Genomic DNA, 14,648 nt, shown 5'->3' on the forward strand with positions numbered 1-14,648 from the left:
GGGGGGGGGGGGTGTTAAGATCAAGTTTATTCAAGGGCAATTAGTGTAATAAGTGTAATGAACTAAGTCGGTTAAGTTTGTTATTCATTTTATTCTTGTTGATGAGTTAGTTATTTTGTTGTTAGTTAGTTAGATTCTAGAACTTTCTTATTGTTGAGTCTGTATAAATACACTACATCTTCATGAAATGAAGTTCAGTTTTTCATTTCCCCAAATCAAAGTATTCTTCGTTTCTTCTCAAAGCTTCAGATCAGCAACAATGGAGAATCAATATTCTCCATCGGTTTTCGTTCAACTCAATAAATGCAATGTTAGATATTTACTAAAGATTTTTACAATTAACCATCTTCATATATATATACATGTCATTATTGCAACAAAGTTAATTAATGAGGGAATTGAATACTCATAAATTAAATCAACGTAAATTAGCAATCACTAGGGGAAATTGAAAAAGGGAAATTTAAAAATTAACAAGTGTATATACTGTAACGTGCAGTTTTTTAACATGAATTTTGCATGCATGCAATGATGCAAATTACTGTACTCCAATTTACAAACACGTACGTACGTAGTAATATTTCTGATAAATAATGAATGACTATTATTAAGTATTCTAACTAATTAATCCAATATGGTTGGCAAGATGAAGTTAGTGTTTCTTCATAATTGTATCAAATTTTAAAAAAAATTATTCTAAACCTTGAAATGTGATCAGATTTTGATTTTGAATATCTGATTTTTTAAATATTTTTAATTTTTAAAAAATTTGCTCGAAAAAATACAAATTCAAACATAGTTTCAAGTTACAAAAAAACTTCAAATTTTCAGTCTCGGTCAAAGAGTTTTAGAAAACGTTCTTGGTGGAAAAAAATGTGAACGAAGGATCCTAGTGAATTGAATTGGGTCCATGAATCTAAGAAATGGTGAGAATTCTTGATCTCTCTCAATATCTCTCTCAATTCGAAAATCCAGGATTTGAATTGATGTCCTCTCATTGATTCCTCCTAAATAGCATTGATTTATCCTAAAGATTTCATTTCAATTGGAATTTGGTTATTCACCATGTACGAGGATCCCCGCTAAGCATCCATGGCTGAATGGTTAAATCGCTCAACTCATAATTGGCGAATTCGTACGTTCAATATGCACGCCAATGTGGGACCCTCCAATAAGTCTATTGAAATTGACTCTGTAGTAATGGAATCTCATCATCCATACACAACGAATTAATGTGGTATATTCATATATCGTAATATATGAACAATAAGAACTAGCATTCTTATTGAGACTATAACAATAGCTAGGGAAGAAAATAAATTTATGAATGAAATCAAATATGCAGTATTTATAGACAAAAGTATTTGGTTAACTTCAAAATCTATTATGAAATAGGATCGAAGGTTTATTAATTTGTATAGCTTTTCGGTCATTAATTCTTAGGGTTGTTTAGATATTGTTTCAAATCAGGTTAATTTGAAGGTAAAAATTTGTTTGTACATTCAAGTTTTATTGTTTAAGTTTGTATATTTTTTCATTAACATGAAAACTCCGCAATATGTGAAATTTATCAAAATTGTCTCAAATATTATACAATTTTAATAAATGAACAAAATATATATAGTTTAGAAACAAGGTACCAAGTATCTTAAGACACCGCATTAATAAATCACATATCTTCGTGTTTCTTTTATAAATAAATGCTTCCGATTACATGATATTACAAACTTTTAAATATACACAATTTTACAAAGATTCATCGGTGCAAAAAATCAATAATAGTATTAATTACTAACTATTTTTGTAATATTATCCTTTGACATATAAACAATCTATTCACATCGAACATGAATCTCTCACAAAATATAAATTTAGGGGTCAAATTTTACGTTTAAAAATAAAATAGAATTTCACAACTTAAAATTCGAAATCGTGTCTAGTTAAGAATTTGAAGCTTCATAAATAAACATTGATTTTAAATTAAATTAAAAAACTTTAAATTTAAATCCCAAATTCTACGATTAAACGGCGACTTAGAGTTGAATAAATATGCGAGAAATTAATTATATTTGCCTCTTTTAACTTAACTTGTGAACTCTATGAATCCACGTTTCTGTATTATTCTCCTTCCTTTTGGAATTTTCTTTCATTAAAGAATTGCATAATTAAATAAATCACTTGTGTAAAGAAAAAAAAAACCACAACAAGAGGCAGAACTCCATAAATATGAATTATGGTGGGCTATATTTGAGTAATGGTTATAAATATTTGTGTTTTATTGTCTGAAATTACCTGCCATTAATTAGTACTAGCACATTGATTATGAAATTGTACCATGGAGCAACCATATTTAATTACGTATTTAACCCAACAGATTAATGGAGCCTGGACCATCGTGGTCTTGTCTTTTCGATATTATTCTCTCAGTTCACTTTTATTTATCTACTAAGGAATTTGGCCGCACTTCGCGCAGTTAAGAAATATATATGTAAATCTATTTTAAAAAATAATTGTGATACAAGAAATAAAAAATCAATCATAGAAATAAGAAAAATGATGAAATCTCAATACAAATATTTTTGTAAAATTAGAGCTGGAGTGAATTACATTTTTATTATCAAATATTTTTCAAAATTAAAAGACTAATTTATTAAGAAAAAAAAATCATATATCATGATTTTAATACATAAAATTCGGATAAACATATTTAAGGACTTGATATTTTTTCTTATTTTTGTCAAATGATAAATTTACTATCCGATGAATCTTCCTTTAATTTGAAAAAAATAAATGATGAAACTAAAAATAGGAGGAAAAAGAGATAAATATTTCTATTTCATTTCTTCTTTGATATTTGATCCTTTCTCTGTCCTTGTTTTTTCTCTTATTCATCATCGTTTAAATAATTATTTTTCTCTATTCTATATTATCATCTAAAGAAATCTCTATTGCTAATTTTTCGTATATATCTTATATTATTCTGATAATTCTTTAGAAGTAGAAGAAATGAACAAATTTAAATGGTTCTTCACCATAAGAAATACCTAAGAATTGCGTGTATATTTTTGAGCCATGAGTAATAAAAGTAAGTAAAAAGAGAAAAATAACAACACAATTTTGTCAAGTCCTTAATCACAAAAATAAAGATGATAAAAAATCAGATAATCAATGCAATTATTTTTTAGCTTTTATCAGGCACCCCTTCTATCCATATCCAAGAGCCTTTTCATTGAGTCAAACTAAAGTATAAATCTAATACTACAAAAATAATATAGAATATCACTATTTTAAATATGAAATAAAAAATAATAATCTTGAGTAGGAATATAATGAAACAGAAAATATGAATTTATATAGACAAAATTGAAGAAATTAATATCATAAGGTATCCTAAATTTTGAAATTAAATAGTTGGGGGTTATGAATATGAAAATTTAAAGAAAAGAGTTAATAATATTAATTAAAGTAAAAGTTCAATTAGGTATAAGTTACGGAGATAAAAATTTTAAAATAAATAAAAGAAGAAAAAAATAAAATAATGAAGGCCAAAAAAAAAAACTCATGTATATTCAACATTTGTTGGGTGTTGAAGTTTTATTAGGAAAGCAAACAAATAAACTTCTTTTCTTTTTGTGTTTAACAAAATTGAAAGAGGAAAAAAAATACAATAAAAAAAGAGACAAATATCTTGAAATATTAAAATGGTAAATATTGAGACTTTTAATTTTTTGTAACAAAGAATAATAATGAGGGTAAATAATTTTTCAGACATTTAAGTATAACAATAAATAGAGGAGTAGTAATTGATATATTTATTTTTTGTACAATAATAAGTAAGTAGAAAAATATGAAAAATTATGAAAAAATTGAGGAAAAAAGATAAATAGAATCTTTGGCCAAAGAGAGGTACAACTTCACTTCTCTAACATCTAGCTTATATTATATATAGATTTTTAAGTACAACAATATATAATAGCTAAGAGAAATGTACCATAGATAATATGCCTTTCAAGCATGGAAAATTTTTAGAATATTGAAATCAAAACAATACATTAATGAATCTTTAAAATATTAAAAACATTCAAACTTTATACTAATATGATCATCTCTCTTGATGAATCTTCCAACATAATTAAACTTCCTTCTCCATTTTGATGATCTTGTACTAAATTAATGTGAACATCTCTTTATAATGAATCTTTGAAGAATATATATTTGATCTACATCAAAGTAAAGAACATATCATGTCACTATCTTTTCTATGATTTCTTATGGAAAATATGAAGAATATTTATTTTTTTAAAAAAAAAAAAAAGAGAAAAAAACTACACTAAAGAAAGAATGAGAAAAAAACTACACTAACAGAAATAAAAAATGAGAAAAAAACTACACTAATAGAAAGAAAGAATGAGAAAATGAAAAATGAATATTCAACATCTTCATGGATGATTGTAATTTAATTTATAAATTTGATAATTCATAAGAATAAGTTGAAGAGACATGTTATTTAAGTAGAGAATATGAATAGATGGAGGTTTTTTGTAACTCATTAGATATAATTAGAATAATAAATATGATTGTTTTTTTTATTTAATAAATAAAATATTTAATAAAAAGAATTAAGAAAAAAATCTCAAAAAAAGAAGAAAAAAGATAAATATGAATAGAGGCCATAGAGGGGTGTCACATCACCTTGTCTATGTTTCTCCTTTATATTATATATAGATTATTTTAAAAATAAATTTATTAATTTAAAATAAATTAGATTACTAAGATTGAAATTAGAATTTAATCTTATTATATATGTAATAAAATCACGTAGAGATAAGAAGAGACATGTATAAAGTTGTAATTTTTTCACTTACTATTGTCTTATAATATATATATTTTTTATGGTATCACAGTTTTGATTCTAACCAAATTATGTATTTTGATCTCTATTCCACGATCTTTAATAGTCGATTTATCTCCAATTGAACACTCTTTGTCGGAAAAAAAATCATATATACAAATAAAATGATATACGAAATGACTAAATAACATATTTTGGACACCTTTAACACAACAAGCTATTATAGCCTAGTGATCCAATATATATATATATATATATATATATATATATTCATCAAATAAAACTCTTTGACACAAAGAATAAAAAGGATAACGCTTATAAGTAATATCTGATGAAAAAGATTGAAATGGACCACTTAACCCTATATGTTGTAAGATAGAAAAGATACGCTTCTAAGCAATAATAATTTCATTTACCTAACTTTATTTTATGGACACTGATCGAGATAGTACTTGAGCAGATACTTTTTTAAATAAATGTCTTAAGGTTGAATTAATCTTCTAAATTAAAGTTTGTCTAATATAATTTACTTTTCTATTACAATTTGTTGGGAAAAAGAATAAATATACCTCCGAACTGACGTAAATGGTGTGCAGATATCCTCTGTCATACTTTTGGGACATTGATGCCCCTGCCGTCCAAAAACTAGAGCATATATGCCCTTCACTCTAACAGAAGACTAAATAGGGGCACGTGGTGCAATCTTATCCGTCGATTCGATATTTAATAAATGTCGGGTATTATGACACGTGTATGTCCGTTAGTATAAAGGGTATATATGCTCTAGTTTTTTTGGACAGCAGGGGCTCCAATGTCCAACAATATAACGGAGGGTATCTACATACCATTTACGATAATTCAAGAGTATATTTATCATTTTTCCCTAATTTATTTTATGCACACTCAAAAAAATAGCGACTGCAACCTTCTCCGTAAAAAGATTAACTGCATGGAAGCATTAGTTAAGTAAATTAAATAACGTGGAGGGTGCATGTTTTATTTTTTCAGGACCATCTGATGTTGGTTCAGAAATATTTATTGTATTTTATTTCCTCCTCTCATCTTTTAGTCTTTATATTTGACTTTTAAAAAGTGAAATAGGTAAAAATACTTTACACTATAATAATTTATTTAGAAATTTAAGTAAGTAAATTAAATAACGTGGAGGGTGCATGTTTTATTTTTTCAGGACCATCTGATGTTGGTTCAGAAATATTTATTGTATTTTATTTCCTCCTCTCATCTTTTAGTTTTTAAATTGACTTTTAAAAAGTGAAACAGGTAAAAATACTTTACACTATAATAATTTATTTAGAAATTTAAGTAATAATGTGCATGATTGTTTGACATTGTTATTAATTACAGTACTTATACTAACTTCAAGGTGCAGCAATATACAATAGTCTGTAAGTGTTGCCTAACTTATAGGGCTCATTTGGTAACGAAACGAGTTATTTCAAAATTAGTTGTCTTGTTATTCCATTTTTAATGTGGAACAAAAAGACGCACACTACAATTCTCGAATAATTAAGTATGAGATAAGTTATCCTACGATTTTATCTCAATCAAATATAAAATAAATTTATCTTAAAATCAATCACGAAATTAGTTATTCCATATCACTCGTACTAAACAAGTGTTTGGTATTTAATGATCAGAACTAAGAAACAGATACAGTGAATCCGTTGCTCTAAAAAAAATGATTCTAATTAAGTTCAGGACTTCAGGTATAGATGCTTTGTAAAGTAATATTTGAAAAATACTATAAATCAACATAGTTAATATCTGAAATACTAAAATAAAGTTTGAAAAGAAAAAAAAACTTTTTTGTTCCCCAACCACAAATACTTTCACATAAATGAGACAAATGGAGTATAAAATATTATTATTATGAAGATAATTACGATTCTAAATACTTCCACCAACTAATTCACAATAGTATATAAATTATGTATACTTTATACTTAATATACATATTAAATATAATATACAAATTTATACACAACATAGATATATGTTTCAACCATATTAATAAACTAGCTAATTAGCCAAACGATATATATTGACAATTTTCCCCTTTGGACACAGTCGAGCTGCGTAACCTCAATAAGGACCACAACTGTCCTGATGCACATTGACAGTTGTACGATATCAAAAATTAATTACTCAAAGGGTATTTATACTTTTTTTTAGTTTCATGTGTTTAATATTCACATTAGAATTCGACTAAATCAGAATTCGCGTTGGAAAATTCCATATTGAGAGGTAAGGCGCCACTATAATATGATGCAGTTTCGAATATATTCTATATATTTTATTATCAAACGCTTACACCCACTGTATTTATAAACCTAAAATATATATATCCATACTCAAATCGAAAATTAAGTAATTTGACTATCGAACTTTTGACACATAAAGTGAAACGGAGGGAGTGTTATTAAGACATAAAATAAGGGTACACGATTTCAATCAAATTATTTCATAAACTAAACTTCACACTGGGATATTACAAATACATTTATAATTTTTTTTATCATAGTCTTTGTAAAACTAAAAGAAGTACAATTTAATTAATACAATCAATAGGTGAATTGACCAAATAATTAGGTAAATTATTCCAATTAATTAGTAACTTATTATCTTCAAAATCTCCAGAATAGCTTCCCATAATATTATCCCCTTGTAATCCATTTGTTGAATTTTGTGTATATTCCGGAAATAGCCCTGAAAATTCCTGCATGAAACTTGGAAGTTCTGTTTGGAGATGATCATCTTCAAAACATGAGTTAATTGTTGACAAATCATGAAGATTTTGATGATCATCACCAACTTTTATAGTAGTTGGTGCATTGTTCGCGAAAATATTCTCTGAGGAATTTAACGTTGATGATGGTATCGATGAATCGAGTTTCTTGTTCTTCGAATTATTACGAAGAATGGCATGATTAATATCATTTATTGTTGGTAATTTTGTGCTAGTCATTTGCCATGCTTTTAATATGTCAAGACAAGGGAGTTGTTGATAATAAGGTAATTGTTGTGAAATAGTAGTAGGGTTAATGTTGTAATTGTGACTATTGTTGTTGTTATTGAAGAGGATTTTCGATTTTCGAACAAGTCTAGCTTCTGCTTCTAGTCTTGCACTTTCCCATTCAGCCATATGACTAAGATTTGCAACATATTTTGATGAGCCTTCACCATTTGGTTTGTGTGTCATTGGATCAATTCCCATTTTGGTTAACCTCTTCTTCAGACGTGAATTCCAGTAGTTCTTTATCTCGTTGTCTGTTCTGCTTGGCAAGTAAGCTGCTATTGCTGACCATCTAATATATCAATGATGACAAAGAGAGGAACAAAACATGATTAATTTAATGTCGCAATATTCAAACATTAAAAAAAAAAAAACATTACACAAAAATGAAATTATTGTGTAATTCACTACAAAAAATTAGTGATGGGCAAAAGTATCAAAGAATAATATTGTGGCAGAAACAAAGGTAACTAACATTTTATGAGTTCTATCATCATTTGCTATCTTTTTTTTTATATATATTTATTAAGTAATAAGTATTACTACTGTCCTCCATTAATGTGTTGTGCATTTCTTTCATGTCAAACTATGTGTCTTTTTTTTTCTCTTTGTTTACTCTAGTATTCTAAAAAATAGACCATTATTTTATACTCTTATATTAAAGAAATATTTCTTTTTAATGGTATTCAATTTTCAATTAGAGACGTCTAATAAATAGAGATAACTTAATAAACTATACCTTAATATATTATTTTTCATGATGAGAGTAAAATTAAATGAGTTGTTTTACAGAGTGATGGTTAAATCGACTATGTTGTATGAAATAGAGTACTAATCAATCAAAAACTCTCTCGTTCAGAAGATGAAAGATGTAGAAATGAGGATGGTGTGGTGTGTTGACATACTAGGAGAGATAGGATTAGAAATAAAGATATTCGGAATCATAAGGTAGGAGTGACTTCGGTAGAGGGTAAGATGGGGAAAGCGAGACTAAGATGACTCAGGCATGTGAGAAAGAGATCACACAGAGATACCCTAGTGCGGAGGTGTGCAGAGGTTCCATGGATGATTTCATGAGAGATAGAGAGGAGATTAGACAGGACAAGACACAGTTGCAACCTATACCAAAGACATAATCTTATATAGAAGGTTGTGAATGACACATATTATGGTAGAAGGCTAGTAGGTATTAGAGTGTTATCTCGCTTATCCTCACATATAGTAGTCGTAGTATTTCTCCTGTAATTTCTTGATTTTCAATTTTTGTTACTATCTATTGTCTCTTGTACTTCGATTATTGCGCGTATGATTTAAGTATAGTCATTGCACCTTTTTTAGAATGTTTTGTCATGCTTTCTATTTTCTATAGTCTTTGTTCCTGAATTTTTCACTTTTATTATTATCATTTTTGGATCTGCTTTCATATGATTTTCTTTGAGACGAAGGTCTATTGAAAATAATTTTCCACCTCTCAAGATAAAAATAAGATTTGTGTACACTATATTCTCTTCATATCTCACTTGCAGAACTAAACTGAATATATTACTGTTATAGCGTGAAATGAGCTAAAACAACACTTATTATAAAATAGAGAAAATAGTACATACCTGTTTCCAAGAAGAGCATGAAGTTGAATGATGGTTCTCTCTTCTTGTAAACTGAATTTTCCTCTCTTGATATCAGGTCTCAGATAGTTTATCCATCTTAACCTACAACTCTTTCCACATCTCTGTAGACCTAAAAAAGAAAAAGAAAAAAAGAGATAAAATCATGCTAACATAATTAAGAAACACTTTTTGAAGTTTCTACTCTAAATTAAACAAGTCATAGATAATTATATGGTTTTAAATCACTTCGTCAAGGATAAAATGAAATTAAAACTTAAAATAGTTTAATTGTACATCTCTAAATATAGAAGGTAGCTATCATTTTATATCAGAATAAAAAAGTGTATCGCATAAATTGTAACAGAGAGTATCAATTACCAGCTTTAGCAGGCAAAGCCCTCCAGCTACCACAACCATGTTTGTCAATGAAAGACAATAGTTTTTGGTCTTCTTCTGGAGTCCATGGCCCTTTTTTCAATCCCTCTTTATCAAACCTTCCCATTTTGTATATATAGCTCTAAATTAAAGCTAATATTAGCAAAATTTCAAGAAAAGTTATTAGTTGTGCCTGTCTTATTTGGGGAAATAAGAGATGGTATATATGTGGAAAGGCCTAGTTGGGAGGAATACATATTTATAGGCAACAAATGAAGAAATTAATAAGTTTGTATGATAAGAGAGTTAGCTAGCTTTAATGTAAAATAAATGTTAAAGGGGGACAAATACCCAATTGCTAATATGATGTCTAGCTTGGAGAAATAAGATTCAACTTCCTAATCATCTAGTTGGCAAACCATAGATGAAAGACTCTGAGGTGTAAAATGAATGGGTTGAGTTGAAATTAAACGAGTTAAAATAAAGGGAATTTTACACAAATTTCATAGTATTATTAAGAGATAATTACCTCATATTCCTATGTTTTCCAAATTATAAAACTTAACTTCCCGATACATCCCGTCCCGGTTTCGAATACATCTCTCAACATTCCAATACATCGCGTCTCGATTTCGGATACATCACCCAACGTCCTGATACATTGCGTAAAGTGATATATCTGATCGATACATTGTGTAAAGTGATGTATCCTATCGATACATCACGTACGTAAAGTGATGTACCGAGCATAGAAGAGAGTAGGAATTTTTGTAATTTTTTCAAATGGTAGGGAATTTTAGAGAATATGGTAAAATACATTGTGTATTTAGGTAATTTTTTCTAAAATAAACTAAGTTAATAAATGAACTAATTATTGATCCATTCAAAAGTTATATAAGCACAAATGAACTAAAATATGGATCATAACCCAACCCACCCACCCCTTACTAAATTTTAGTTATTTTATATAATTTTTTTAGTACCTGATAACTTTTTTTTTTTTAATTATAGTTATATATAACATAATTAAAAAAAAGTCTTTTATTGTGTCAATTTTGACTACGTATCGACCGAATTTTTTATGGACTAAAATGGATTATGCCAAGCTAATAATAAATGGATGTAGCTCAATAACATGCTCAAATATAAATGGATATATGCTTTCATAGCCCAATTTTGTCAACTTTAGATGAAAATCATCACTATATATAATTTAACAAATTGATATACATACACACCCCTTTTTTTCTTCCTTTTTATTCTAAATAATAATAATACAAACAATTGAAAGATTTGTATTTACATCATTCGAAAAACAAAAAAGAAAGATGAGATGTACATTTATACAATTTTTCGTATAATATTTTATATATCGAGAAAAAAATTCGAATAAACCCTTGTTATGCTTTTCTAACTCCGCCCCATAAGATTTGTATTTACATCATTCAAAAATAAAATGGAAATATGAGAATTGAGAGGTACGTACATTTATACAATTTTTCGTATAATTTTTTTATATTGATACTTCTTTTTTAATAAACCCCTTACGCCTCTCTAGCTCCGCCCCATATTGTGACCAACATGTTCCCCTTTCATCAATTTGCATGTCGGACATTTGGGTGATATATTAAGGTAGAATCAAAGATAATGTGTACTATATTTATTTAAGAATCATAAATAATATTGGGACTCTTGATGATATCGTGGGGATATCTCAACTAACTTACTTTATTTTATATTGCAAAAGTACATTTACAGTCATTACTTATTTTATTCAATATATGTCATGATCCCTTCACAAACTAATACTACTAATTTAGGCAAAATAACAAATTTATGTCCCTATAGAAATTTAAAATGCCTCACTATATATTTTGAAGCAACAAAAAAGTAATTCTAGAAATTTAATTATTTAGACTATATAATAATTAGCTAGAAATTTAATGTTATTTGAGTACATTTTTCTTCCCATTTTTTTTTCTATCCGGTGTCTAGAGCTCTAATGGAGCGCTGATTAAATTTGGATTGCGCACTGCAGGGCTCATTCGGGTGTGACACTCTACAAGATTTTCTTCATACTCAGGGCTCGAACCTAAGATCTCTGGTTAAGGGTGGAGGAGTTTTATCACTGCACCACAACCCATATTGGTACTTTTTTCTTCGTCTATGTGAGTAACCGTATAATTGATTAGATTCAATGTTATAGTGCTCTCTCTGTTTCTATTTAGTTGTTATGATAAAAAAAAAATTGCATAAAAATCTTTAAAAAATAAAATAATTAAAAGTGTAATTTGATTAATGTATTCTTATTAATTCTTTAAATTTTGTTTATTTGTGCCCTCTTAAATCTAGAATAATCAATGCTAAAAATAAAATAAAAATAAATTCTCTTAATTTTAAAATTTGTCAAGTATTTAACAATAACTATTTTTAGCGTACATGCCAACTAAATGAGAACGGAGGAATAACAATCCTCTTCTTTTTACATCATTTTTTATTTACATACTTCGTACACCTTTGTTGTATATAATAAATAACAATCAGTGGCGGAGCTAGGATTTTCAATAAGGGGGTTCAAAATTTGAAAAAATAGACACACGAAGTAGCCGAAGGGGGTTCGACATCTACTATATAAACCTAAAAAATTATTTTAACTATGTATAAATAATATAATTTTTCGCCGAAGAGGGTTCAGATGAACTCCCTACGTGTAAGGTGGCTCCGCCACTGACAACAATATATCTAGTAAAATCTCATTAGTGGTTTGGGAAGTATGCAGCCTTATAAGAATAGAGAGGTTATTTCGATAAATCCTCCCCTAAAGTAAAACACATATCAAACAAGTAGGAAAACCAAACACAATAAAAGATACCAATAGCAACAACAATCAATATGAAAATAAAATAAAAAACGAAACAATAGGTAATAATAAAATCGAAGTGTAAAAGTGGGAGACTATGGAATATCTCAACTAACTTAAAAATATTTAGTAAAAGTACGTATATTGAGAATTACTATTATTCAATAGTATATGAAATGTTCCCTTCACATATACTACTAATTTTGGCAAAATAACAAATCATATCCTTAAAAAAATATTAAAATGCTTCACTATATTTTACAAAAAGTAGTACTAGAAATAATTATTTAGACAATAATTACCTAGAAACTTAATACTTGAGTACCTTTTACCTCTTCCAATGTGGTAACTGTATCTTTGATTAGATTCAATGTTTCAGTAGTAGTACTCTTCTCTTTTAAGTTTAAACATCAAGTTTATTTATACACAATTCGTACACCTTCGTTGTATAAACGTGAAAAAAAAGTGAATATATATTTTCATATTATATATAATCACTATTAAAAATAACATTTTTTCTCACCGCAAATCAATAGAAAATTTGTGTTATAGATAGTAGAACATGATTTTCTCACTAATTTTCTACAGAATCAACTCAATGAGAGAATCAATGGGAGAACACATAGTAGGAAACATATTCTTACTGAAATAGTAAGAAACTTTTTAATTTTTCTATATAAAGATATTACTATTTCGCCCGATCGATTTGATCAGAATATCTATACAGAAATAGCTACTGAACATTTTCAGTAAAGAGTTTCGGCGGAAAAGTAGTGATTTCTTACTAGTGAATTAAAATGTTTTATAAGTTTGTTTAATTTGCATGAAACCAAGCGGTCCATGTCACTACATGCATGCATTTTTAATATTCTGGCATATATATGCACGACCTTACAGGTTTGTCAGAACTTAATAATTTTAATTAAAATTTGTATCTATGTTAAAAGTTTGCTTATTATGTTTAAATAATGTATCTCAAACTCAATAAATTACGCTAGAATCTAAAGTTGATAGACTTTAAATTCTGAACCCTCCTTTTTACAAATAAAAAGTAAATATATATGAAGAGAAGAAAGATATTATTTGGAAGATAAAATTATCTTTTAATCAATGCTTAATGATAGGAGTAGTATTTATGAGCATATATATATATATATATATATATATATACATATATATATATGTTTAATTGTGATTTTGAAGAAGAAAAAAATGATGAAGGATTGGTGGTTATTGAAGGGTGCCAACGCGTAAAACTTTATTACTATGTTTAATATTTGCAAATGTGTGAAATAAAAAAAATGAGTACGTAAATACAGGCTTTATAATAAATTGAGTTTTGCAGATTTTGGTGAACATTATTATAATGAGGCCCCTCTATTTATTATGTATATATTTAATAACTTTAATGCTAATGCAACCCACACGATGGGACATTAAAATTTATGATTTTGTCCTCCCCCGTCTCTTCTGCAATTAGTCATAAATTAAAATTGAATGCATTATAATTAATTATTTTTTAAACTAATATAAACCGCATTTTTCGGGGTTGATTTTGGAAAAACTTACCCACATCCCGGGTGTATATACCAAACTAATACAATTTTCATTATTATGTGATTTAATGAAGTAAAATACATGTTAATTAATTAAGGTTAAGTAAAGTGAACTATAAATTTAAACACATGACATGCATGTATTAAATTGGTGTATACACTCGGTGCGAATAAGTTTTACCCGTTGATTTCTCATATGATCCCTAAACTTATCTCAAAAAGTTATTTTTGTTCTTGATTTGAATTTTCTTTATGGTGAGTGCTCCTTATTAGGCGAACATCAACCATATGTTTATATAAAGTTGTAATTAATTGGATGATATTATGATGTGTAGTTGGAGGATAGAATAAATGTATATTGAAA

At 27.5% G+C, this 14,648-nt stretch overlaps 1 protein-coding gene across 1 annotated transcript; it reads right to left on the reverse strand.

Annotated features, from left to right (window-relative positions):
- Nucleotides 1-7,421: 7,421 nt before the first annotated feature.
- Nucleotides 7,422-10,074, reverse strand: LOC125867748 (transcription factor MYB106-like). The gene is made up of 3 exons (XM_049548316.1): nt 9,872-10,074; nt 9,494-9,623; nt 7,422-8,178 (listed from the first exon to the last, which is right to left on the reverse strand). The coding sequence occupies exons 1-3, from the start codon at nt 9,993-9,995 to the stop codon at nt 7,422-7,424; spliced, it is 1,011 nt and encodes a 336-aa protein (XP_049404273.1). The 5' UTR covers nt 9,996-10,074.
- Between the last annotated feature and the right edge of the window lie 4,574 nt (nt 10,075-14,648).

Source organism: Solanum stenotomum, chromosome 6 (assembly GCF_019186545.1).
Source record: "Solanum stenotomum isolate F172 chromosome 6, ASM1918654v1, whole genome shotgun sequence".
Lineage (NCBI taxonomy): Eukaryota > Viridiplantae > Streptophyta > Magnoliopsida > Solanales > Solanaceae > Solanum > Solanum stenotomum.